The 27,693-nt window shown below is 48.5% G+C and overlaps 1 protein-coding gene and 1 long non-coding RNA gene across 3 annotated transcripts in view; one reads left to right on the top strand and one right to left on the bottom strand.

The window, feature by feature from the left end:
• Positions 1-5,674: 5,674 nt before the first annotated feature.
• Positions 5,675-10,218, top strand: LOC308466058. Its single transcript, XR_013980647.1, has 2 exons — positions 5,675-6,505; positions 6,544-10,218. It is a non-coding gene; the product is annotated as an uncharacterized lncRNA (long non-coding RNA).
• The window catches only part of AP1B1 (adaptor related protein complex 1 subunit beta 1), a 38,521-nt gene continuing 20,565 nt past the window's right edge, over positions 9,738-27,693 (bottom strand). The window contains exons 12-20 of one of the 2 annotated variants that reach the window (XM_080986228.1): positions 26,398-26,599; positions 24,566-24,586; positions 23,677-23,817; positions 21,186-21,331; positions 18,685-18,814; positions 16,238-16,322; positions 14,500-14,586; positions 13,012-13,166; positions 9,738-10,494 (exon numbers count right to left, since the gene is read on the bottom strand). In XM_080986228.1, coding sequence (XP_080842354.1) covers positions 10,420-10,494; positions 13,012-13,166; positions 14,500-14,586; positions 16,238-16,322; positions 18,685-18,814; positions 21,186-21,331; positions 23,677-23,817; positions 24,566-24,586; positions 26,398-26,599 — 1,042 coding nt within the window. In that variant the 3' untranslated portion in view covers positions 9,738-10,419. The remainder of the gene's footprint in view (positions 10,495-13,011; positions 13,167-14,499; positions 14,587-16,237; positions 16,323-18,684; positions 18,815-21,185; positions 21,332-23,676; positions 23,818-24,565; positions 24,587-26,397; positions 26,600-27,693) is intronic. The other variant, XM_080986229.1, reaches the window with a different exon arrangement.

Raw genomic sequence — 27,693 nt, 5'->3', positions numbered from 1 at the left:
TGTTATACAAGCCAGCGTCATCTAATCACCCTTCATTGAATGCTCAGTAAATAGGTTGTCTCAAGGTGCCCTTGGTTAAAGGAGAGTACAGGAACCTAGGAACCCTGCCTTATACAGAGTCGGACCACTGATCCATTTAGCTCAGGATTGTCTGCAATGATTGACAGCGGCTCTCCAGGGTTACAGGCAGGAGACATTCCCAGTTTTATCTGGAGATGTTGAGTCTTGAACCTGGGACTATCTGCATGCAAATCATGTTCTCTGCCTGTGAGCTATGATCCTACTGCTTTAAAAGAAAATGAAGGTACTAGTCCACATGATTCTAATTAAGGGTATGTGGAAACACAAGGGGCTGCCTTATATCAGCTCAGTATTGTTGACACTGACTGGCAGTGAGTCTCCAAGGTTTCAGGCAAGCAGTCTTTCCCAGCCCTTTCTGGAGATGCCATTGGAGTTCAAACCTGGGATCTTCTACATGCAAGGCAGATGCTCTATCACTGAGCTAAGAAAAATAGTTCAACAAGAAAAAGTCCCCAAGATAATTATTTTAACGAGGAACGTGCATGACAGCTTGGCCTTGAGTTGATTTAACAGCACAGTTCACTCTGAGATAAGTCTTTAATTTCCCAGCTACGTGTTCATAGGACTATAGAAACCAAAGTATATTTGGCGTTCCCACCGCCTGTGAAAATTGTTGTGAGAAAAATAATATAGTACCCACATCCCCACCGCCAACCAGCTGTTTCTAACAGGAAATCACGACAACTTTCCAGCATTCCCAAGTCTGCTCTGGAGACCCAGCGCAGTGGAATGTGTAGGAGAACAGCTCCCTGCCTTAAGCCTGCTGCTAACGAAATGATTTAATTACCGCAGCTATAAAAAGAAATATCAGCCTTGCACTCAAAACACCCGACTCAGCCTGATTGAGAAATGAGGAGTCTGGCAGGAAGGTGAAGGTCTTAATGAACCATCAAGAACATCGCAACTCTCCCCAGACTTACTGTTTAATATTTGCAAATGTCAGAACATGAGGAGAGCCTGATGGATCAGCCCAGTGGCCCATCCCGTCCAGAATCGTGTTCTCAAAGTAGCCAACCAGATGCCCCCAATAGGAAACCCTCGAGAAAGACCTGAACACAAGAGCACTCCCCATGCTTACAGTTTCCAGCAACTGGTATTCAGAAGCATTGCTGTGGAGGCAGATCATAACCATCATAGCTAGTAGCCATCAATAGCCCTCTCTTCCGTGAATCTGTCTGATCCTCTTTCAAAGCTGTCCAAGCTGGTGGCCATCCCTGCCTACTGTGGGAGGGAGTTCCATAGTTTAATTAGGCACGGTGGGAGGAAATCCTCCCTTTTACCTGTTCTGAATCTTTCCAACATGCAAGTGGGAGAAGGGCAGTAGCTCATTGGTAGAACATACAGAAGGTCACAGGTTTGATCTGCCACATCTCCTGGTGGGGCTGGGAAGGTCCCATGCCTGAAACCCTGGAGAGCTGCTGCCAGTCAGTGCAGACAATACTGAAGAGAACTGGATGAATGGGAGACTGTTCTACTCCTGTTCCTGCAGGGTAGGGGGTTTAGAGACTCTCACTGACCCTGTTTTCCAGGTGAGGGTGCATGAAAGAGAAGATTAGAGCAGCTCTGCTGGATCAGTATCCTGTATCCCACAGTGGCCCTTCCGACGGCTCCAGGAAACTTACAGGTGGGGCATGAAGGCAACAGTGCTCCTTTACTGTTACTCAGAAGAACATAAGAAAAATCTGGCTGTTGGATCAGGTTTAGCCATCTGGTACGGCATCCTGTTCTCACAGCGGCCAACCAAATGCAGGACATGAACTCAACAGCCCTCCTTCTGCTTTTGATTCCTCCCAGCCAGGGGCATTCAGAGACATACTGCCTCTGTTGGTGGAGGTAGAACTTAGCTGTTGTGGCTAGTAGCCTTTGAGAGCCTCTATAAATTGGAACTGGACACTGGGCTTACAGAAGGCAAGGCAAAGGTGTTCAAAAGTTGCAGATCGAGTTCCGTCCAAGTCACTTTTTAGGGTGGGCCAGAACTCTACATACTCATGGACTCCCAGCAAGCTACTGCCCAGCACCAGCAGACGCTGCCAAATTAGCCAGCCTCTGATTGTTACCTGGAGGCAAGGGAACAAACAGCCTCATCCAACTTAGCAACCCCAAGTGGGATACAATATCTCCCAATTGGGAAAGACCCTCTGCTGTAGATCCTGAATAGTCCTTGCAGTCAGGGCATAGCCAATTCACAAACTCAGTTTAAAGCTCTTTTTTTTGCCCATGATCTTAATCTCCTGGTCTTCAGGCAGACACATAGCAATGTGTGTGCTTAATATATTTATTGCCTTCCACACATATGCCTCGAGGTGATGCAGAAACCTCAGTAAAACAGCTAAAGGACAGTTAAAAGCTACAGAAAATGACGTCAGATAAATAATTAAGAAAATTCAAAACAGATACCCAGGGAGGCATTCGTCCAGCTGGGAATGCTTGCAGAAATGTCTTCAGATGTTCCCAGAAAGTGCAGAGAGGAGACACCTGTTATATCTCAACAGGCATGCTGTTCCATAGCACAAGGCTGTCCGTCTGAAATCTCTGCTCCGGGTTACACTGGAATTCGCAAAACAAGCTCTCCTGCAAGCCACAGTGATTTACTGGTATATAAGCAATTCTCATTTGCCCCTCTCTTGTGTGTGAGAGAGGGAGGGGGGAGAGGGAGGGAAGGATCTTGATTGTCTTGGACAGGCAGAACTCCAAGTTCTACAGAGAAACACAGTGACCTCTGAATGACCCAAGAACACCCCCAGGTGCCTGTGCAGCTGAAACAACCTTGAATCCCTTTGTTTCTGCAACAAGATGAAGTTGCTCACAGTCTGTACATCTTCCTGCCTAGAATGTAGACCACAAGACAATGTTTAAGGTTGACGGCCAGTCTCTGCCTGGTGTTTCCATGATTGCAAGCCTTAAGTCAGGCCCCTTTTGTTCAACAAACGCCATCCGTTGGCTTGTGCGAGGGGAAGAAAGCCCGTCCGCCCGCGTTCCTGGAGAATGCTGTTCCTTCCAGAATGTTGAAATCACTTGATTGTCCTGAGCTGAAAGGAGCAGAGAGGGGGCTGCTCGCTGCAAGGAGGCTGTCAGCTTCCACTTGGCACAAAAGCTCATCAGGAGGAGGAATTTCTGATTGCGGCAAAAAGCGTAGCCTGCTCTCGCCAGAGGACAGGCTCTCATCATTGTCTGCACTGTGGCAAATTGATGTGGGAATGCGATTAAGAGAGCAGACAAAGAGGGGCTTAGCAGACCCTCATGGGATGCCAGTCAAAAACACCCTCCGTGGGGGGAATGTCACGTGAGAAAGATAATCGCATCATCAGGCTTCCCCAAGCTGGTGCCCTCCAAGTGCTTTGGACTACAGCTCCCATCATCCCCAGCCGGCATGGTACAATAGCTTTAAATACCCACTCCACTCATTTTTTCATGTCCGCCAAGCTAAGCAGTTGGCTCCTTACCTCTCTCACTCTGACCTAGCCACTGTGATCCATGCGACGGTCACCTCCAGACTAGATTATTGTAACTCGCTCTACGTGGGGCTGCCCTTGAGACTGACCCAGAAACTCCAGTGGGTGCAGAAAGCCGCGGCGAGACTCCTTATGGGGTCCTCGCTGCGAGATCACATTCACCCAGTGCTATACCAGCTGCACTGGCTCCCGGTGGAGTACAGGATCAGGTTTAAGGTGCTGGTTTTAACCTTCAAAGCCCTATATGGCCTAGGACCCTCGTACCTACGGGACCGCCTCTCCTGGTATGTCCCACAGAGGAACTTACGGTCTTCAAACAAAAACATCTTGGAGGTCCCAGGCCACAGAGAGGTTAGGCTGGCCTCAACCAGAGCCAGGGCTTTTTCGGCTGTGGCTCCAATCTGGTGGAACGCTCTGTCACAAGAGACTAGGGCCCTGCAGGACTTGACATCTTTCCGCAGGGCCTGCAAGACAGAGCTGTTCCACCAGGCCTTTGGCCAAGGGACAGCCTGACTCCCTCCTTTGGCAATCTTCACAGAACTCTAGCCCAATGGTTGCCATTAATATGATTTGAATTAATTTTATAATGAAATGATTTTAGAATATTGTATTATTTTATTGTTGTTAGCCGCCCTGAGCCCGGCTTCGGCTGGGGAGGGCGGGATATAAATAAAAAATTATTATTATTATTATTATTATTATTATTATTATTATTATTATTAAGCATATTACATGCCACCCCAATCGCAGAGCAGTCAAGAGATTCCAGGCACCTCAGGCTTAGGGTTCTGTTTCCTTGGAATGAGGCTCAGCAAAGATTGTGGTTCCTTTAAGATATATATACGCATATATGCAACCTGAGCACAGGATGGAGCGGCTCACATCATTAACACCCCAACAGATCTTGCTTCTCGCTTAGCCACAGCTTTGGATCCAGCACAGTGCAAACACGTCTCTGTGTCTCCAGCTTCCAGCCTGATTCCAGTTCCCCCATAACAGTGGCTGTTCTTCTACCAAGCAGCTAGGTAAGGGGGTGTGAAGAAAAGGCCCATCCATTGGCCTGGAGCTCACCATCACTTATTGGTAGTCACTTATTGGGACGCGAATGGCACTGTGGTCTAAACCACTGAGCCTCTTGGGCTTGCCGATCAGAAGGTCAGGGGTTCGAATCCCCGCGACGGGGGTGAGCTCCTGTTGCTCTGTCCCAGCTCCTGCCAACCTAGCAGTTCGAAAGCACACCAATGCAAGTAGATAAATAGGTACCGCTGTGGCGGGAAGGTAAACGGCATTTCCGTGCGCTCTGGTTTCCATCATGGTGTTATGTTGTGCCAGAAGCGGTTTAGTCATGCTGGCCACATGACCTGGTAAGCTGTCTGTGGACAAACGCTGGCTCCCTCGGCCTTTGACTGGACTTAACCATCCAGGGTTCCTTTACCTTTTTTTTTTTTATTAACCTTTTTATTGGTAGCTCTTGCAACCTAGCTCATTCTTTTGGGATACTGATGAGGACACTTGTTCCCAGCTAAGGTCACTGTCCCACAAAACTCATCTGACTAGTTCAGCAACCTCTTCTTGTCCTATTTTAACCCCACTGGGCACAGGACCTCAGCAGTTAGAAGGGACTTAGGACATGGGTAGGCAAACTAAGGCCCGGGGGCCAGATCCAGCCCAATCACCTTCTAAATCTGGCCTGCAGACAGTCCAGGAATCAGCATGTTTTTACATGAGTAGAATGTGCCCTTTTATTTAAAATGCACCTCTGGGTTATTTGTGGGGCCTGCCTGGTGTTTTTACATAAGTAGAATGTGTGCTTTTATTTAAAATGTATCTCTGGGTTATTTGTGGGGCATAAAAATTCATTCATTTCCCCCCCAAAATATAGTCCGGCCTCCAGAAGGTCTGAGGGACAGTGGACAGGCCCCCTGCTGAAAAAGTTTGCTGACCCCTGACTTAGGGGATCATCAAGAACAAGCATAGGCAAACTTGGCCCTCCAGATGTTTTGGGACTACAATTCCCATCATCCCTGACCACTGGTCCTGTTAGCTAGGGATGATGGGAGTTGTAGTCTCAAAACATCTGGACGGCTAAGTTTGCCTATGCCTGATCCAGAAGGATCTCCCAAATTTTTAGCCTGAATAATTTTTAGCCTGAATAAGTGCAAGAAGCACTGTGTTAAGAGTATACCATCACTGTGTAGCTGTGAAGGCAGCAAAGGTAGCTTTCCTGCTTCCGTCACACCCTTTGGTTTCACAGGTGTTAGATGCTGACAAGCCAAGCTCGCGCCAGCAATCATGTCGCAGCATTTTGCAGCAGCCGCAGCTTCTGGATCAAGCACAAGGGAAGCCCCACACATTGTTGGCGTTGTGTTCGCTTTCCACACACCACATAGAGATAAGGTTTATATCCGAAGCAGTGTAGAAATGGCGTGTGTAAACAATACGGCACTTTCAGCTTTCATCCCGGTTTATAGAGGCCAGACAAACTGGGTTGAGGCTGCAAGGAGCTTCCTAGAGGAGCAGGAAACGGGCAGGGCTCCTTTGGGGTTTGGGGAGGCACGAGGCACACCTCTTGCGCCAAGAGAGCAGCTGTTTCAGATGGAAAAGCTGAACGTGTAGCTGGAAGGAATTAGCACATTTAAGGAGCAGATGGGCAAAACTTGTGGAGAGGAATAAGTAGACCATGTGACTGTTCAGAGTGGAGGCGGCCTGGCAATATAAAACAGAGGCATGGGGAAAGAGTATTTTAGGAACAAGGTTTGAGGAACGGGGAGAGTGAGACGTCAGGTTTGGCAAAAAGGAAAACAAAAACCCAAGACTACTATCAGGACTGAGGAACATTTTCTTTTTCTGCTCCAAGGGCCGCGTTCCTTACTGGGGGGCCTGCTGGGGGCCACATGTCAGTGGTGGGTGGGGCCAGAGACCCCGACTTCAAATACTGACCCAGCCATGGGTGAGTCACTGTCTTCTTTTTTGTGCCATTTTTTTTTAAAAGAAAAGTTTGCAAGTCGAGGTGCAAATGTGGAAAAACAAGAGTGCCCCCAAACTGGCAGATCAGTCCTTCCCTACTGGATGTGGCTGGAAGCAGAATCCTAGAATCAGGAAGTGCAGTTCGGCAGGGCTTTGTTTACATCCTCGGGCTTGCAACTGGACCTCTGGTGGACTCCCAAGGCTCTGCCACAGGGCCTGGTTCTCCTTGACCAAACTGCTGCAATAGAACAGCACACAGAGAGCTCTCGCCCACATATCTGTGCAGCTCACTCAGCATTTTTTTTTTTTAAATGGGCCAGTGGACAAGCATCCCAGCACATTGAGAGCTTTGATGCCAGGCTGAGAGGCAGGAGGTGTTTGAGGTTTAATAGGATGGGGACAATACCAAGGAGCCAGGAGGAGTGGCGGTGGGAGAGGAGGATAAACAGCAATGGTTTTTTAGCACTATGCAGAGAGAGGCAGGGGAGAGATGCCCTTGTGGAAGGAGCCAACAGAAAAGGCCAGATTTTAAGTATTCTTCACCAAGCCTGCAAATAAGCACTCTGGAAAGTGATGCAAAAGATATATATATATCGAACCAGCTGATTGTTGTACTTGAGCAGTAGTGCAGTTTGATAAATGTGTAGTCTGCTGGAATAGGACTCCAATCAGGCCCCACAGCCGCCATAGCCAATAATCAGGGATGATGGGAGTTGTAGTTTGGGGTGGGTGGGTCATGAGTTCCTCTCCCTTGTTTTAGGCCAGCCTCCCCAAACCTGGTATGCTCCAGGTCTTTCAGGTTCCTATCATCTCCCCAGCCTAGAACTTGGAGGGCACCCAGAGCAGGAATGAGAATATAAGAGCCTGCTGGATCAGGGCAACGGCCCATCTAGACCGGAATCCTGGTCTCACAGTAGCCAAACCCACAAACAGGACTTGAACACAAGAACCTTCTCCCCTCCTGCAATTTCCAGCAACTGGTATTCAGAAGCAGGGCTGCCTCTGATCGTGGAGACAGACAATAGCCATCATGGCTAGCATCCATCAATTGTCCTCCCCTTCACAAATTTGTCGAATCCACTTTTAAAGCCATCTATGTTGGTAGACGTCACCGTCTCCTGAGTGAGGTCCATAGTTTTAACTCTCTGCTGTGTGGTGAAATCCTGTCCTGAATCTTCCAACACCCAGCTTCATGGGATGCCCATGAGTCCGAATCCTTTCTCCATGTCATGCTTGCGTTTTATAAACTTCTATCATGTCACCTATTACGAGCATTTCCCTTTTCACTCTGCTGGCCTCCTGCCTAGACTACTGTATTGCACTGAACATGGGACAACCCTTGAAGACAGTCCAGAGGTCGCAGCTTCAAGCTGTTGCTGTGCTAAAACTCCCACCATCCGTGATTGTCAGTGGCTGATACTTATGGGGTACTGGAGCCTGACATCACCCAGAAGGACCCCATTGCCGCTCTATGGAGTTTGGAGCAAATTAAAGGTCAACACGAACATCTATGGGGATTCACTGGAACTCAGGCGTTCTCTTCCTAAGTTAGAGTTCACATTTCTTGGATTGCTGAGCATTCTTTATGAATTCCGTGGGTGTGAACACCTGCCTCCTAGGAGGCAGCCGTGATGGTTGGCACCAGCTGCCTGTGGGCACATTCACACAACATCCTCACACATTCGTTGCGACAGACAGCCAAGCCTTTGCCTACACAACACATAGGGAAAACAGACGTTTTCCTCCTTTGAGGCAGCTGCTGAACATTTGGGACAGACTCAACTGTTCCCATTTTTTCATGGAGGCCAACACCAGCAGGAGAGAAATCTCACTCCCCACTCCAACCCCAAATATAGAAAATTGCCTAATCCCAGGCCAATCTGGTTCAGGCATCGTATGCTTCACCACTGATGCAATACTGACAGCTGTCTAACTGAGTCCTCCCGTAGGACCATTAAACCCAGAGTCTAAATTTACCTAGATGCCCAGAATCTGCAATCAGATCTTTTAAAGAAAAATTGAAATGTCAGCTATTGAACTTATTAACCTTAATGGCTGCATTCTATTTCCACTGTCAGAGGCAACAAAACTTCTGAATTCCAGCTGCTGAAAACCACATGAAGAGAGAATGCTCTTGGGCTCAGATTCCATTTGCAAGCTTCCCATTCGGGCATCTGGTTGGCCACTGTGAGAACTGGATGCTGAATAGATGGGGCACTGGCCTGAACACAAGAAGAGCCGTGCAGGATCAGGCCTGTGGCCCATCTAGTCCAGCATATCCCGCTCTCACAGTAGCCAACCAGATGCCCCAATAGGAAGTCCACAAACAGGACTTGAACACATCACTCCCCTCTTGCCATTTCCAGAATCTGGTACTCAGAAGCATTGCTGCCTCAGACTGTGGAGACAGGAGCATAGCCATTGTGGCTGGTAACCGTGGATTTGTCGTCTCCTCCTCCATGAATTTGCCCTGCCCTCTTTTTAAAGCCACACACGAGTCAGTGGCTCCTGCAGGAGTGAGTTCTGCAGATTAACCAATCGCTGAAGACAATACCGAGCCAACGGTTTGACTCAGTATAAGGCAGCATCCTCTGTTCCTACAAACCTGTTGGCATAAATGACAGGCAGCAACATCTGCAGGGTCACTGATCCCCCCCTCCCTTGCTTTGTAAGCAAGTGATCACCCACCATTTTAACCGAGGACCCTTGTACCTACGGGACCGCCTCTCCCGGTATGCCCCACGAAGAGCCTCAAGGTCCATAAATAGCAAGACCCTAGTGGTCCCAGGCCCTAAGGAAGTTAGATTGGCTTCAACCAGAGCCAGGGCCTTTTCAACTCTGGCTCCGGCCTGGTGGAACGCTCTGCCACATGAGACCAGGGCCCTGCAGGATCAGATTTCTTCCTGCAGGGCCTGTAAGACAGAGTTGTTCCTCCTGGCCTTTGGCTTGGAGCCAATTTGATTCCCTCCCTCTCTTTCTTTTTTCCCTTTCTCCTCCTGTGATGAGGCTACATTTTAATATTTTAATGTTGTATTTTAATTTTGTTTTTAAGTTGTATTCATTCAACTTGTTTTTATTACTGCTTGTTAGCTGCCCTGAGCCCGGCCATGGCTGGGGAGGGCGGGGAATAAATAAAAATTATTATTATTGTTATTAATTTCCCCACCCCCAACATGCACAGAGATCTTTTGGGTTTGTTTTTTTAAGGCTGGGCAAGGAAAGCACAAACCACTTCGCTTTTGTTTTCAGCACTAGGAGCGTTTGATTGTTTATTCAGATGAGAGACTAGCAAGACGGCAAAGGGTGGGGTGGGGGTGGGGAGACGCTAAAAAGGTGCATGGGCATCATCATCACCTCCCTGACTCGCATAGCCACAGCACGGTGCGCGTGATCTCACGCTGATCGTCGAACCTCTGCACATGTACAGAGGGCAAAAAGAGAGAGCTGAGTGCAGGGCTCCCAAGAAGAGGCAGAACGTCAGCCGAGGGGAACAGGGAGGCAGGAATTCTGAAGTTGACATGCAACACACACGCACACAGAAAAATCTCCCATCCCCTCTGCACAGATCTTCTTCCCAGCACCTCTACGTTTCCCCCAAAGCTGAAGACTGGGTCCCGGTTGCTCTCCAACATCCCCCCACCTCACCCCACCCCTGCCCTCCTTGCCGGTTCCCAATTTCTAGGCGATTAATGCCGTCATTTCAGAAGCGTTGAAAACACAACTTGGGTCGGGAGGGCTTCGATTCCACAAAGAGAGGGGCAGGCCTGGAGGGGTTTGGGGTGTTTTTTGTTTCTTTGTTGGTCCCAATGAAATCTCACCACCGCTTCTGGGATGGGGGGCGGGGAGGAGGAGGTGGGTTCGGGAGGGAAGGGGCAGAAAAGAGACGGGCGGGCAGCAGCAGCAGCGCATGGAGGAGACTTCAGTTCTTCAGGATGGTTTCGTAGGCCTGGAAAACGTGCTGGGCCACTTCAGGAGCCCGGCACTTCAGAGACAGCTGCAGGAGAAAAGGAGGAAGAGGGAAATATATGTATTTATTTATGTATCCCTCTCTTTCTCTCCCTCTGAACGCAGAAGTGCAGAGTTTCTTACTAGGCCAGCAGTGTTAGTAAACTGGAGCATATTTAATCCAGGAGACGGGGGGAGAGGAAAAAAATAAAAGGCGACATGCTCAGAGATTAAAAGGAGGACTGTTTATGCCAAGTTATCAGTGGGTGGAAAAGAGAGCGGCAGCTGCAGTTTTAGCTCAAGGCGGCCTTTTCCAGATTGGAAGTTTCCCCTCCCGTCCTTCCCCTGAAACAAATGTCACAACTGCACCGTATAATCAAAGCACCGCTTTACCGCTTTAAACAGTCATGGCTCCAGCCACCCGAGGATCCTGGGAGTTGTAGTTCATTAAGAGATGTTAGGAGAGAGCTTTACAGTTCCCCTCGCAGTGCTACAATTCCCAGAGTGGTCAACCCCTCTTTCCAGACATCTCTGCAAATTGTAGCTCCGTGAGCAGAACTAAAGGGCTCTCTCCTAACAACTCTTGGTGCCCTTAACCAACTACAACTCCCAGGATTCTTTGGGGCGGCTGGGGGGGGGAGCCATTGCTGTTAAAAGTGGTACCGCAGTGCTTTAAATGAATATTGTGGACACAGCCAATGCCTCCCTCTATCAAAGGCGCTGATGTCAGCAAGGGACTCAGTCAGGGATGATGGGACTTGCAAGTCCAGCGTCATCGGGAAGCTGCCAGGTCGGTGGAACTGCTCTAACCACTACACCAGCTTGTCTCTCTGGGGTTTTTAGAGACAGCACTGGTCCAGCTTGCGTTAATAACTTGGGAAAGGGAGGGGTACCCATTAGGGCGGTTCATTTAAAACTTTTTTTTTTTTTTTTAAATGCCAGCTCTTACTACACTAGGGATTATATAGCTATATCAGTTAATATCTTGACCCTGCTCCACTGAATTGAAATTTCAGCCTTCACGACATAGGAAAACAGCCAAGTAAACAGGTGTTTTCGTGGAGGAGGGTCAAGATATTAACTGATGTGCATGAAATTTCAGATATAGCTATATAATCCCTAGTGTAGTAAGATAAGACCTTTGGAGCAGGCATTTAAAAAAACAACACACGTTTTTTATGAACCGCCCTAGTACCCACTGAAAGGGCAGGTGAGCCTTGCCACACAAGGTGAAAGGGGAAACTCTGGTTCTGAACAAGGTATTATTTCAGTGACGGTGAAACCTGCAGCCATCTGCTGAACTACAACTCCCATCATCCCTGACCATTGTGGACATGGTTGCTGATGCTGATGGGAGCCCCACAACATCTGGATTAACACCCATTCCCGCCCCCCCATCACCGGTATCGTTGCTCTTCTGAAGTCTCCCCCCCCCCCACCGCTGGCACGATCTGTTATTTGTTAGGATGGTGCTTGCTTGGTGGTGCAGCACTGCCAAAAAGAACATCAGGCGCAAGCTGGCAGGGGGAGGGGCTGGAATAAAATGGCAGGGGGTGAAGTGGAGAGTAAGCAGCTGGATTCAGAAGATTTCTTTTTTTAAAAAAAATAAAATGAAAATGAAAAGCACACAAATATTCTGCTAACCTCCAAATCCTGAAAGATCAGGGAGGGGCGGGCCCATGGGGAGGGCGGATGGACATGGAAAAACAAAAACATACACATACAAATAGATTAAATTGTCACCCCAAATGTGGGGGGGAAGAATGTTTCATAACCAAAACAGGAAGGAAAAACAAGAGCACGCCACCAGTTCTATCCAATGGGGCAGGATGGGGCAGGGAAGCAGGTGGTTATGTTTTTGGTAATCATGTCTCATTTCAGATGTATGGAAAGGGTGGGGCTTCAACAACAGGCCCTTCTCCAGAGACCCCAAATAATAGGGGGGACCAGAGACTTCTTGGTGGTGGCACCCTGACTATGGAATGCTCTCCCCAATGAGGTTTGCGTTTTAAGAAATTCACAAGCTTTTTAACCTGTCCAATTCCTCCTCCCTCATCTAATTATTTGTTTTTTTGAGGCTGCTTTCTTAGGCACCGTGCAAAAATTAGAAATTCCACAGGCCTGATGCCAACAGTCAGCCAGATCAGGCGCTTGTGGGCCCTGAAGGCGTGTGTTTGATAAGGGGTGGTGTGGCCGGGTCAGGATGGAGAGGGACACTTGGCCAGTGCCCAACCCAGCTGACTACTTGCACCAGGACTGGGGTATGACTTATCTTACTATAGAATAAGACTGCAAGGTTTTCATCACTTTGTTCTTGTTGGCTGTTTTCCAATATTCTAAAGGGGGGCGGAAAGGTCACTCTGTGAAAACGGAGTTTCATAAGGTGGGAAGGGAAGATCTAAGGTGCTGTCTGTGGGGTGAGCAGGTGGGCAATGATTTTCGCACCACACCCAGCAAATTTTAAAAGCACCTGTTAGTATCACAGATTCATCTATGCCTAAAACAATGATAGAACTATACAGAGAACCTCTGCAAAGAGCAGGGAGGTGCACAAGAAGGGCCATACCGTGAAGTTACTGCTCCCAGGTTGGATCCGCAGCTCTGCCAGGACCCAGATGCCATTGGTCAGCTTGAGGGACTGGTAAAGCATGTCTTGGCCTTCAACATTCCTCTTTGCAATGGTGAAGATGTTGCTTCCTTGAAGCTTGCTGCTAACTGCATCTGTGGGACCAGATACACACACACACACACACACACACACACACACACACGCAAATAAATCGTGGCGCTATTGCACATGCACACAAAACTGAATGGGCACCAGCTTCAGTTTGCCTGAGGCTTCCAGCTCTCAGATGAAAAGAAAGAATCAAGTTCCTAGTTCTTATGTTTGCAGAAGAACACTGCTGCTGGCTGTCGGTGTAGATAATACTGAGAGATACCAATGAGTCTGACTCAGTATAAGGAGCTTCCTAGGAAAATTAAATTTATTCAGTGCATTTCCATCCTGCTTTTGCCCCCTCTAAAGAGCTCAAGGTGATGAACATTCTTCTCCTCCCCTTCTTTAATCCACACAACGACCCTGCGAGGGAGGTTAGGCTAAGAGGTAGTGACTGGCCCAAGCTCACCCAAGTGAGATCCGTGGCCAAGTGGGGATTTGAACCCTGGCCTCCCAGGTCCTAGTCTGGCACTCTAACCGCTACACCACAATAGGTAATGTAACGGCCCTGCCCCACCAAACTCAGTCAGCCCCCACCTGCAAGCCTTCCTACTTAACCACCAGTCAAGGGCATGGGAGTGTCCAATCAGCTTCTTACTCCTCCTACGTCTCAATGCTGTCCCTATAGAACTCACAAGGGAGGAGAACAAACTAAGAATGAGTTGGCTCTGCATGTTACTGGCTTTGGCACCACCTACTATGCGGGTGGCGCTGTGGTCTAAACCGCAGAGCCTAGGGCTTGCTGATCAGAAGGTTGGCGGTTCGAATCCCTGCGACGGGGTGAGCTCCCGTTGCTCAGTCCCAGGTCCTGCCAACCTAGCAGTTTGAAAGCAAGTCAAAGTGCAAGTAGATAAACAGGTACTGCTCCAGCGGGAAGGTAAATGGCGTTTCCGTGCGCTGCTTTGGTTCGCTAGAAGCGGCTTAGTCATGCTGTCCAAATGACCCGGAAGCTGTACGCTGGCTCCCTCGTCCAATAAAGCGAGATGAGCGCCACAACCCCAGAGTCGTCCACAACCGGACCTAACGGTCAGGGGTCCCTTTACCTTTTTTATGATGGGCTCCCTGCCTTCTGCCCTACCGGTCCCAAAGGGCACCGGTTGTCACAGGTCAAAAGGCTCTCTACTGGAGGATCTCTACTGTTGGGTCCATACGAGTGGAAGTGGCAACCTGGCCTAGCTCCTTAGTACAACAGCACACCAGTTTACGAATTCCAGCTTGCCATCGTTGTTATGTGTCTAGGAACCACAGCGAAGCTGGTCTGAGCTCTCTAGAGAACAGGAGGGCATATAAGCAAACGGTCAGCAGCTATTCTAGATTAGACAGCTCTCTTCTCACCTGAGCCAAGAGGGCAGTCTTTGATCTGGAACTGTGCTTCATTCTCGTTGGGGATGTCCTTCCAGGTAGCCAGGAACATCTGTCGCTCTGGAGGAGGAAGAAGCAGAAGAAGAAGAGTTTGGATTTGATATCCCGCTTTATCACTACCCGAAGGAGTCTCAAAGTGGCTAACAATCTCCTTTCCCTTCCTCCCCCGCAACAAACACTCTGTGAGGTGAGTGAGGCTGAGAGACTTCAGAGAAGTGTGACTGGCCCAAGGTCACCCAGCAGCTGCATGTGGAGGAGCAGAGATGCGAACCCGGTTCACCAGATTACAAGTCTACCGCTCTTAACCACTACACCACACTGGCTCTCCAGTGTGGGTTGGATGTGGGGGGAAGAGGGGGAAGCTTTTCCAGAAAAGGGTCCCTCCTTTAAAGCGACGCAGGAGCCACCTCTCCTAAGAAACCTGGGTCCGCAACTGCTTTTATCACTGAGCTACCAGCCTCTTCCCCAAGTCTAGTACTCCAAAGAGTGTAGAATGGCAGGTGCTTCTATCTTTATGGTGGTCTTCAAGTCTCACTTGGGGTCCAGCATAAGGAAGGTGTTGGAAGACTTGGGGCAGATGAACGGAAGCACTTCCTCCACCCAGCACCAAGTTAAAACTATGTAATTTTCCCCCAGAAGTGGTGCTACCAACTCTCCAACGGCTTTAAAGGGGGATTAGTCAAATTCATGGAGGGTAGGAGCTGTCCATGGTTATGTTCATGCCTCTGCTGTAAAGAGGAGGGTGTGTGGATGTTGCACTCAGGTCTTGCTTGTGGGCTTCTCATTGAGGCATCCAGTTGGGTCACTGTGAGAACAGGATGCTGGACTGGATAGGCCCCCTTTGGTCAGATCCAGCCACTAGGTTCTTATGGAACCCCAGGCTCAGATTGTCACTCTGCTCTGAAGCTTGCTAAACAGATCTAGGGGAGTCAACCCCACTCTCTGTAGCACACGAAGACTTGGGCCACCTTCACACCACAACATTTAAAGCCCACTCTGAACAGTCATAGCCCCTCCTGCCCCCGAGAAACCTGGGAGTTGTAGTTTGTTAAGGGTGCTGAGAGAGTTGCTAGGAGGCCCCTGTTCCCCTCCCAGAGCTACGATTCTCAGAGAGATTTAACCATCAACAGATTGGTTTCAACTAACTCCTGTCATGAGAGACTTAGGGCCCTGCGAGACTGGACATCTTTCCGCAGGGCCTGCAAGACAGAGCTGTTCCGCCTGGCCTTTGGTTTGGACTCGGTCTGACCCTTATGTTTCTCTCCCCTTATGGTCTTGATTTATCAGCTACTTTAAAATGAGGCTGCATTTTAAATTGCATTTTAACCTGTATTTTAAATTGGGGTTTTTTCCCCTTCCCCCTCCCCCTATTATGTTTTTACTGTGATTTTATTGGTGTTAGCCGCCCTGAGCCCGACTCTGGCCAGGGAGGGTAGGGTATAAATAAATTTTATTATTATTATTATTATACCTGAGGAACTCTGGGCAGTGTAGTTCTGGGAGGGGAATAGGGAGTCTCTCCAAACAACACCAAACTACAGCTCCCAGAATTCTCTGGGGCAATCCCATGAGGGTATAAAGTGGTATTGCAGTGCTTAAAATACATGGTGTGGATGTGGCCAAAAATCCTGGAGGAGGCACCCAAGTCTTTTCCGTCCTTCCAGCTTCAGGGTCTTCCTGTCTTCTGCATCCCAGACTGTCGCCAACCTACCCATTTTCCCGTCTTCCACAAAGAGGATGTGCAGAGGGTAGAGGGTGCTGAAGTAGAACACATCTATGTTGTTCTTCACGGCCACCTGGAACCAAACAGAGAAGAAGGGGGGTGGGGGGAGAATAAGATAATATACTCTGGCTAGGCTGGGACCCACCAACAGACATTCCAGAACTGGGCTAGGAACGCAAGCCGCAATTCTGCAGGAGCACAGAACAGAACTTTGTTTCAGAATACTACTCAAGTTTCTAGCCCTTAAGATGTGTTCCAAAGTGTGACGGACAAAGCCTGCTGAAACAGAAGCCGGTGCCTTGCAAAGGCTTGCGTAAACGTGCACGCACGTGCATGTGTAAAAGCTTCCACTGATTTTCCATAGAACTGTACAGAACCACAAACCTAAATACTTGCCGAATTGCAAGTATATCACCTACAATTCCGGGCATCTGCTTGGCCACTGTGAGAAGATGATGCTGGGCTAGACAGGCCCCTGAAAGATCCAGCCGGCCTTTCTTACGTTCTTGCAATAAGTAAGTCGCATGTGGATCACCCTGCCACATTGCTGTGTGGGTTGATGATGGGCAAAACAGGGGTGGGGTTCCTTTTATTTATCAATGTGACTGATGCGTGGCTCTCCAGAGCTCCAGACAAGAGCGTTTCCCTCGGGCCATTCACAATGTCTCAGCCTGACCTACCTGACAGGGTTGTTGTGAGTAGAAAATGGGAAGAAAGAGAACCACACATGCCTCCTTGAGCTCGCTGGAGGGAAAGGTGTGATAAAAATGGCCAGATCTAAAAAGACAGTGGTACCTCAGGTTAAGTACTTAATTCGTTCTGGAGGTCCGTTCTTAACCTGAAACTGTTCTTAACCTGAAGCACCACTTTAGCAAATGGGGCCTCCTGCTGCCGCCGCGCCACGGGAGCCCGATTTCTGTTCTTATCCTGAAGCAAAGTTCTTAACCTGAAGCACTAGTTCTGGGTTAGCGAAGTCTGTAACCTGAAGCGTATGTAACCTGAGGTACCACTGTACTAGAAGAAATGTATTACTTCTCTACCAGATTTCTTCCTCTTTTGTTTTCGCCTGCACAAATATTAGGATTCCCTGGAATAGGAGAACAAACTGTCCTGAACCGCTGGAGCTCTGTCTTAATTATTTCCTTGCCCCGTTTTCTCCTGAAATTGTTTCTGATTTCTTACGGATAGAAGCTCTGGAAAGTGGCCCTCAAGTGACAAACAAAAGCTGTGTTGTTGCTTCTGGAGTCCCCGACGATCCTTAGATGTTAGACCGCTCCAAGTTTGCCGCTCTTAATAAGTTTTTCTTTTTAACATTGTTAACTGCCTTGAATGACCTTTTGTGCAACAGGCAGGATATAGAGATGAATTTTTTAAAGTTTAATTCTACTGACGTTTAATTGTGTGTTTTTAAAAATGATTGCTTCCCCCCCCCCCAATGTTTTTTGCTGTTTCTATTTTAGTTGTAAGCTGCCTTGAATCCCTGTGACGGGAAAAGGCGGGATATAAATAAACAGAACAGAACAGAATAGAATAGAATGGAATAGAATAGAATAGAATAGAATAGAATAGAATACAAATGATAAATAGATACCCAATGATAAATAGATGTCCAGTTCAGTATTGTCTACACCTACAGCCAGGGAGTTCAGGCAGGGGTCTCTCTCACAGTCCTACCTTCCCGGGCCCTAAGGAAGTTAGATTAGCTTCAACCAGAGCCAGGGCCTTTTCAACACTGGCTCTGGTCTGGTGGAATGCTCTGCCTCATGAGACCAGGGCCCTGCAGGATCTGATTTCTTTCCGCAGGGCCTGTAAGACAGAGTTGTTCCGCCTGGCCTTTGGCTTGGAGCCAATTTGATTCCCTCCCTCTCTTTCTTTTTTCTTTCTCCTCCTGTGATGAGGCTGCATTTTAATATTTTAATGTTTAAATATTTTAATGTTGTATTTTAATCTTGTTCTTATGTTGTTTTCATTCAACTTGTTTTTATTATTGCTTGTTAGCTGCCCTGAGCCCGGCCTTGGCTGAGGAGGGCGGGGTATAAATATTATTATATTATTATTATTATTACCTGGAAATGCCATTGGGAGTTGGCATTTTCTATAGGCAAAGCAGATGCTCTTCCACTAAGCTACAGACCACATTAAGATTCTAGTCCATGTGGTTAAAAAAAAAAAACTAGAGCTGAGTTAAACAGCTACCCAATATTGAATCGGACCATGGGTCCGTGCAGTTCAGTATTGTTTGCACTGACTACCAGCAGCTCTCTCCTGGGTTTTACACAGGGAGGTCTCTCTCCCAGCCCAGGCTGCAGATGCCAGGGACTGAAGCTGGCACACAACCTGGGACTTCCTTCTGCATGCAGAGCAGGGGCTCTGCTGCTGAACTACGGCCTCTGCACCACATGACCTGCTGCTGGCCCCACGCCACCTTGGCTCACCTGGAGGTTGTTCAGGGGATCCATCTTCATGACCGAGCCGACCGTGTTGAGGGGAAGGGAGATCTCCACGCTCTGGTTCGGGGCAAGAGGGGCGTGGACCTGGAGGGGTGCGGCGGGGGCCAGGCCGAAGCTGAAAGGGAACAGCCAGTTAGAAGGGGAGGGCCCCCGGTGTGGCAAGACCACCTGGAAGAATTTTACCTTTATGATTTCTATATAGCCATATATCCATATATAACCATATATCCTAATGATGATTTTTATATATCCCTGTATCCTAATGATGTTCAAATCACTAAGGCTTCAGCAGAGCTAAAAGTGCTTAAATCTTAAAAATCCAAAAGTTGCCCTCTGCCCTATTTCTCTCTCTGCCCTGCTATTGTGCTTGAAGGAAACAATAAATCTGATGTGTTGGCATTTTCTATAGGGAACCTTCTCCAGACAGCTTCTCAGGCTCTCGAGATGGGGCTGAGTTAGGGAACAGGAAAAAGCAGTCAGCCACAATGCAATGTTCTAAGTCTAAGATGGTGGGGGTTATTCAGGTTTCAACGGCCAAATAGGTTTCTTTTCCTCTTTATTGCTGAAAATTAGGGTAAAGGGCAAACTGACGCACCATCTGAGAAAAGCAGAAATATTCTTTACATGGGCAGAGGAAGAGCTTGTGCGTGCTCATTGGTTTGATTTTTGCTGCAACATACGAATATGTCATGTTTTATGCTGTTTGTACTCAGGTATAACAACCCAATGCACAGGGGCTTTGGCGCCCGGGCTCTGGAAACTATTCCACTGGGTCTTTATTCCTCAGCAATAAACTTTGCCTTCTTTTTCTCCACTGCTGCATCTGTCGATTCTTGGACACATTTTGAGTGGGCAACAGGTATTCCTTATTTACTTGCAACACCGGGGGTTGCAAGGGATACGGACGAGGAAAGACAGCAAGATGCAACCAGCGGCGGTGGCAGCAGCAACAGGCTTTCTTTTCTTTTCATTTTTTCACATCATAAAAATAAAAACCTTTATTGATAGTATGAACGTTTAAGGTTTAATGCTGCCAGCTATAAAAACGGTAAAAAGACTTCTGCTTCAGACATTTGACTTTACAAACATACAGATGTTAATGACAATTAATACTAGATTATGAAGTCTGAACTTCATTAAATTCCCATTAGCCAGTGACAAACCTCTCTAGCAACACACGATTCAGAGAAGGTTAAACATTATATTCCCATACACACGTCTTAAAATACTAACCCTAGAAGTCTCACTGTATTAGCTGGAACCATTTTAACAGTTGTGCTTTGTTTAATCTCAGAAGATAGGCTAATAGCAAAAATACATCTTGCCTCTTGCATTCTCCCTTCCTATAATCCATTGTTGAATACAGTACTCAGTGCATTTACTAATAAAATTATTGTATATAAATCTCTATCATATCGTAAAGAAAGGATACAAGTTAGTGTAAACACAAGGAAATATTTAAAGGGCTGCTACAAAACCCTCCTGTTTAAGAGACACTGGAAAGAAACTAGCAACAGGCTTTCTTTGGCAAAGGAGTTTAGATGCCGGGTCACTCTCTGTCAGGGAGGCAGGAAACTGACAAGAGTGTGAGGGGTACATAAGAAGCTGCCTTATAGACTGGATCAGATGCATTGGTCCATATCACTAAGTATTGCCTACACTGACTGGTAGCAGCTCTCCAGGGCTCCAGGCAAGGGACACTTCCAGCCCTGCCTGGAGTTGCTGGGGTCTGAACCTGGGAACGTCCGCTCGCCAAGCACATGCCCTGTAACCAAGTTGCGTCTCTTCCAAATCGGCCGGCACAGGAATTAGTAAATGGCACGGACAAATCATACAACCGAACGCAAAATGCAACAAACAATAAAGATCCAATTCAATATCCTACTGCCTCTAGCACAGTGCATTACAAAAGGCAAAAATAATAAATAAATTCCCCCTTAAGTCAGTGTTTCCCAAACTGGGTGTTTTTTTTGGACTACAGTTCCCATCATTCCTGACCACTGGGTCCCGGTAGCTAGGGATGATGGGAGTTGTAGTCAAAAAAAATAAATAGCTGGAGACCCAAGTTTGGGAATTGCTGCCTTAAGCGGTCTGCCAAGAACTTCAGCAATTTTCAAATGTTCCGTCAGGGACTGCTATCCCTGGCCATGCTACTGGCGGGCGCAGTTCAATCTGTGGCCCTGCCCAGTTTTGACTCTGGCCCCACCCACCACTGCCAGTGGCCCCCGGAAGGTCGTATATGAGGGTATGCGGCTCTCGGGCTGGAAAGAATATTCCCCGCCCCGTCCTAGCTGGTTAAGCCTCTTCAGTCAACTTCTTAGAGGGCGAGGTTGGTTCATCAAACCAGCCATTCAGTGACACAAGGATCATCACAAGAGGCTCCCTGGCTATGGCACCCCCTCTGTATGGGAGGACTCCTTGTGGGGGTGGGGAGAGAAGGCCACACTGAAACACAGCACAGGAAGGGAAGAGGCGGCGGCTTTTACCTGTTCCGGTTGAACTGGATGGCGAAGTCAGACATGACTTGCAGGGCCTTGTTGGAGAGCACGAGGTCCATGGAGATGGAGCCCACTTGCCGGCTGAAGGTACCCGAAATCTCCAAACCCTTGGCCTTCACGGCTGGGAGCCAGACCTGAAATGGTGCAAGGCGACATTAGTTGATGCATTGGGGGTAGATTCCTTCACTGCACATATAGCAGGGCCATCGTTTGCAATGAAACCACCATCACAAGCCTGGAAAATCGGGAACTCTACTTGACAATCAAGGAACACTTACCGTATTTTTCGTTTCATAAGACACACTTTTTTCCTCTTAAAATCTAAGGGGAAATGTCTGTGCGTCTTATGGAGCAAACGTGTAGTCCCTGGGGCTGGGGGGGGGGGAGAACCCGGGCTTCCCCCGCCAGCCCCGACAAGCTCTGGGAGCAGCGGGAAGGCTGCTCCTTTCGCTGAAGCCTTTCCTTTCGCCTCTCCTTTCACCGAAGCCAGGAGAATCCTGCTGTCCTGGCTTCAGCAAAAGGAACCCGAAGCCTCCGGAGCGCAGCGGGAACTTCTGCCGGAGGCTTCAGCTTGCCTTCACTGAAGCCTGGAGAGCACCAACCCCTCTCGCTCTCCAGGCTTCCAAGGTAGCCGCCTGAAGGAACTCCCGCTGCACTCCGGAGGCTTCGGGTTGCCTTCACTGAAGGCGAAGGCAATGTGGGAGAGGGAGAGCTGCGCAGCACCCCTTCAGTGAAGGCAACCCGAAGCCTCCGGAGTGCAGCGGGAGTTCCTTCAGGCGGCTACCTTGGAAGCCTGGAGAGCGAGAGGGGTTGGTGCTCTCCAGGCTTCAGGGAAGGCAACCTGAAGCCTCCGGAGCGTGGAGGAGAAATGGAAGGGGCTCTGTTTCTCCTGCCGCTTCGCTGAAGGGGCGCTGCGCAGAGAAGGGGAGAAATTTTTTTTCTTGTTCTCCCCCTCTAAAACAAGGTGTGTCCTATGGTCGGGTGCGTCCTATAGAGCGAAAAATACGGTAATATTATTATTTATCTGTGAAAATACAACTTTTATTCCCACTTTTTTCCCTTTCATTACCTCTGTTATTTAACCCGTATGTAACTTGTTTTACAGTTTTTCTTTTCTTTTCGTTTTCATCTGTTGTTATAATTGCTCTCTTTTATATACAGTCGTACCTTGGAAGCCGAACGCCTTGGCACTCGAACGTTTTGGCTCCCAAACGCCACAAACCCAGAAGTGAGTGTTCCGGTTTGCGAATGTTCTTTGGAACCCAAACGTCTGGCGCGGCTTCCAATTGGCTGCAGGAGCTTCCTGAAGCCAATCGGAAATGGCGCCTTGGTTTCCGAATGTTTTGGAAGTCGAACAGTCGGATTCCGTTCAACTTCTGAGGTACAACTGTATGTTATAAAATGAAAAGCAAAAAAATCCTAACAAGAACCTGCCCCTCTATCCAAATGTTGGAGTTCGATCCGGACTAAGTCAGTTGCACTTTGAAATCATGTGAATTTCAACTGGAACGATGTCAAGACTAAGGGCAGTGTTCAGTTTTACACAGAAAAGACCCGCTGAAACTAATGAACACGATGGTGTTAGTTGCAATGGGTCTACTGTGAGTAAAATTAAGTTGCACAAGCACTCTTTAATTTTTCCCACCGATTCCAATGGGACACCCAAGTTCAGCAAACTTAGCCTGGGCCCAATCCATTCTTTTTATAGCTTACACTTCTACAGGATGGGTCCTCAACATTGAGGAGCTTGCAATTTTATAATTTGACATGAGGATTAGTAACACAACCCCACTGATTGCTCAGAGTATGGCTGACATTGGATAGCACCTCATCCCTCTCAACTGTAAGTCTACTTAGGAGGGCCTGGTTTTTTAAACTAATCTACAGTGCTTAGCACTTTTTGACGCAATAAATAATAACAATAATCTGTGGATTTTGCTGCTGATGGGGGAACTAGTGGATGCAGAAGTTACATAACCCCACACTAGTATAGGGATGGGGAATATGTAGTCCTCCAATTCCCATCAGCTCCAACCACCATGGTCAATAATCAGGGATGATGACCAAATGGTAGGGCCGGCCCCAACAGCGTATGAGAGAACCTGATACTCACTGGGAGCTCCAGGAGAGCATCAGACCAGGTCAGGGATGGGGAATATCTGTGGCCTCCAGAAGCTGTTGGACTACAGTTCCCATTATTCTTCACCACGGGTCATGCTGCTTGGGGGAGCTGATGGGAGCTGGAGTTCAACAACATCTGGAGGGTCACAGACATTCCCCATCCCTTCTCTAGTCCAATGCACTCATGGAGCACCTAGGGAGCTCAGGCCTTCTCATTCCCTGTTGGGGCCGGCTCTACCATTGGGTTTGGCCAAAGCAAAGAAGCCCATTATCCACAGAGAGGTGCTAGGCATCTTACAAGCAATGGTATCGAGAGCCACTTGGCCCCCAGCACTCCTCGGGGGCCAGTGCTACTCACCGTTTTGGGAGCTACGTAGGACCCGGACAACGTTCCCACGCCGCCGGCCAGGTCGAAGAGGTCTCCCAAGCCCCCACCCAGGGGCGCTCCCAAGTTGGAGGGCATGACCGCGCTGGGCGCTGCGAAACTGGGGCCTCCCATCTGCAGGGAGACAAAGACACCAAGATGTTACAAGTTCACAGAGGCAACTCCAAAGGCAGTGGGGTGGGCAGAGACATGGTTGCCTACAGGAGGTGGCTTAAGAGTAAGGAGCAGAGGAGCAGGAGACATTACACAGAGCTGCAGCGGTTGGCACCCTTTAGGAAGGGCCACTTTGTGACTTACAAGAAGAGGCAAATGCACAAGCTTTTATAGAAATCTGCCTAATATTGAATCAGACCATTGGTCCATCTACCTCCAGCCTTGTCTATATAGGCAGGTAGTGGCTCTCCAAGGTTTCAGGCAGGACAAATTCTGAGCCCTACTTGGAGTCGAACCAGGAGTTGAATTTGGGAGCTTGTGCAGCCATAAGCTTCAGACCTTCTCTGCATTTACGCACACACACGGGATGAATAAACCCACACACGGGGGGGGGGGACTGGGAGGGGGGATTCTCCCAAGAACATGCCATTAACACACACACACACACACACACACACACATACATGCCTGTTGGATCAGACTAATTTATGTATTTCGATAGATCTGGTTTGTTCCATTTTTAGTGTACTTCACACTTTGAGATGATCAGGTAGAAGGCAATTAATACTGCTAAGAGTAGCATCCACCTCGTCCTCCCTGCCCCGCCCCCCCCCCGCCCCAGTTTCCCAGCAGGAAAGAGTGGAGGGAAGGGTGGGGAGGAAGGGGGTGGCTCACTGAAGGGAAAGCTAGTAAGAGGGCTGGACCATACCCCTTCAGCTTCGTCCCCCATCTCCAAGAAGCAGCAGGCAAGTTGGAAGAGAAGAGACAGCCACATGCAGAAAGAGAGAGAGAGAGAGAGAATAGCCAGGATTTGGGGGTGGGGTGGGAGGAGGGAAAGAGACAAAACAAGAAGGGGTGAAAGATAGGTTAGTCACTCAAGACTACAACACACAGATGCTATCAGCCACAGCGCTACAAGACAGCTCCCCACAAGAAGAACGCAGCACCCCCTCTGCCCTGCCTGTTCAATAATAATTATAATAGTAATAATTTATTATTTATACCCCACCCATCTGGTTGGGTTTCCCCAGCCACTCTGGGTGGCTCCCAACAAGAGTATTAAAAACACGATAAAAGATCAAACATTAAAAATTTCCCTAAACAGGGCTGCCTTCAGATTTAGAAGACACCTGAAGGCAGCCCTGTTAAGGAAATTTTTAATGTTTGATCTTTTAGAACTCAGATAGTTGTTTATTTCCTTGACATCTGATGGGAAGGCGTTCCACAGGGCGGGCGCCACTACCGAGAAGGCCCTCTGCCTGCTTCCCTGTAGCTTCACTTCTCGCAGTGAGGGAACTGCCAGAAGGCCCTTGGAGCTGGACCTCAGTGTCCGGGCTGAACGATGGGGTGGAGAAGCTCCTTCAGCTATACTGGGAATCGTTCACGCTGAACAGTTTCACCTCTGCCAACTCCCAGCGGAGCTTTGAATTCGTGTCCCTGCCAGCCTTGCGAAAAGGGGCTCATCCTCCACTGCCCATGCATGCCTAACCATTGATGTCCTAAAGTGGAGGGTGGCCAACATGATGCCCTCCTGATAAGACGACAGTTCCCATCATCCCTGACCACTGGGATATGTTGCCTGGGGGTGTGATGAGACCCCAGCAACATCTAGCGGGCGCCTTTTGGCTGCCCTGATCCAAAAAGGGTGTGAGAAAGGCCCAGACAGATTCCTCAGCTGCCTTTCTGTGCAAAACGGGACCAAAGATTAATGGATTGTGTCCAGCTGTTTTAAGTCATATTCAGAGCAGGAAAATGAAAGGACACAGCTAAGCCCACATTCACACTGCACATTATTTATTTTTATTCTTACTGTTAACTATGACTGTTGTTGTTGCTGAGGCTGCTGCTGCTGTTATCTATTACCTGCCCTCCACCCTCATGTCCCAGAGCGGGTTACTGAATTAAAACACGATTTGAAACAACGGACAATAACAAAAAACGAGGCAGCTCCTGAAACATACACATTGTGCCAAAATGGCAAGAGCGAAGAGGTTATGTCTTCAGTCCTTTGGTGCCACTTTAAACAGTCATGGCTTCCCCCAAAGAACTCTGGGAGCTGTTGTTCGTTAATGGCGTTTTTAGGAGAGACTCCCCCATTCCCCACACAGAGCTACAATTCCCAGAGTTTCCAGGGAAGAAAGATGGACCACTAAACCGCCCTGGAAACCGTAGCTACGGGAGGGGAATAGAAGGACTTCGTAACAACTCTCAAGGAGAATTCCCAGAATCCTTTGCAGGGAAGCCATGGCTGTTTAGAGTGGTATCCCAAAGCTTTAAATGTATGAACTGGGCCCAACTTGGGTCCATTAATTTCAGTGGGCCTACTCAGTATAACTTAAGCTGGACACGGCTGTATATCTACACACAGTCTTAAAACACACAGGCAGCGTGAAACGTGTGCAGACAGGGAACCAACAGCAACAGAGCATAACGTCAGCGGCCACACTTAACGCTGCTGTTTTTGAGGATTCAAAGTCCTCCAATGAAAACGCCCTGCCCTCTTGCGTTGCAAATCCTCGGGAGGGCAGGATTAGGGCTTACCAGGCTGTCCAAGCCACCGCCGAGAAGGTCAACGGCGCCCATCTGCACCGACGAGGTGGCAACCGGAGGGCCGCTCACGGGGGGTCCCAGGTCAAGGTTCAGCAAGTCTCCCAGGAGGTCTCCTTGCGTTGGGATGACCGCTGGCTGCTCAGCCTGGGGGGCGCCCGCTGGAGCAACATCCGGGCTCTCGGCGCTTTCGCTCCTGTGTTCATAGTGTAGGGTGGGGTGGGGAGGAAGAGACGAAGACAATTTAAAAATGGCCTGCTTCCTTCCTTCCAAAAAAAAGAGACACAGATCAGGAGTATGCAAACTGTGGCACATGTTCCACCAGCGGTTTGCATGCTTCATTTTTTTGGGGTGTGTGTGTTTCATTGCATGCCTGCATAAAATATTCATATATAATCAGTGAATTTTCTGTCTGCCGTAGTGATTATAATACACTGGGCGAGATGCTGCGTGATGGTTAATTGCATTTTTATCGCTTCTTTCATTTCTCATAATGCATTTTATTGTATCCCGATCCGAATTCAATGGAATAAAAATAAAAATCAGCAATAAAAACCCAATTATGTACCATACAGGATCTCGTCCAGCACATGGCTTAATGATTATTCTGCCTGCTGCAGCAACTGCAGTCTGTGGAGACCATCAGCAATTTCCAAGTGGCCTGGGGTGGGGGGCGGAGGGGAGTTTGGGAATCACTGACTCAAGAGTGTGTCTTTCTCTGGATCTCTGGACTCAAAGAGAAGGTTTGTGAAAAGGTAAAGGTAAAGGGACCCCTGACCATTAGGTCCAATCGTGGCCGACTCTGGGGTTGCGGCGCTCATCTCGCTTTATTGGCTGAGGGAGCCGGCGTACAGCTTCCGGGTCATGTAGCCAGCATGACTATGCCGCTTCTGGTGAACCAGAGCAGTGCACAGAAACGCCGTTTACCTTCCCGCTGGAGCGGTACTTATTTATCTACTTGCACTTTGACGTGCTTTTGAACTTCTAGGTTGGCAGGAGCAGGGACTGAGCAACGGGAGATCACCCCATCACGGGGATTTGAACCGCCGACCTTCTGATCGGCAAGCTCTAGGCTCTGTGGTTTAACCCACAGTGCCACCCGTGTCCCTTCTGTGAAAAGATACTTGTATAAATTTAGATTTGGTAGAAATGTGAGTTAATTACTGTTTTCATTTGTGAAAATGTAGCTTGAAAAATTAATTAAAAATTATTTACCCCCCCCCCCCCAAGAAAAAGTGTGTATCTATTTCTGCCACCCAGCCACCCTACCCCAGGGTCCCTTGCACCAGC

The sequence above is a fragment of the Podarcis pityusensis genome (genome assembly GCF_964106645.2).
Source record: "Podarcis pityusensis genome assembly, chromosome: 16".
In the NCBI taxonomy this organism is placed as follows: domain Eukaryota; kingdom Metazoa; phylum Chordata; class Lepidosauria; order Squamata; family Lacertidae; genus Podarcis; species Podarcis pityusensis.
This window is presented reverse-complemented; position numbering and strand designations above follow the sequence as displayed.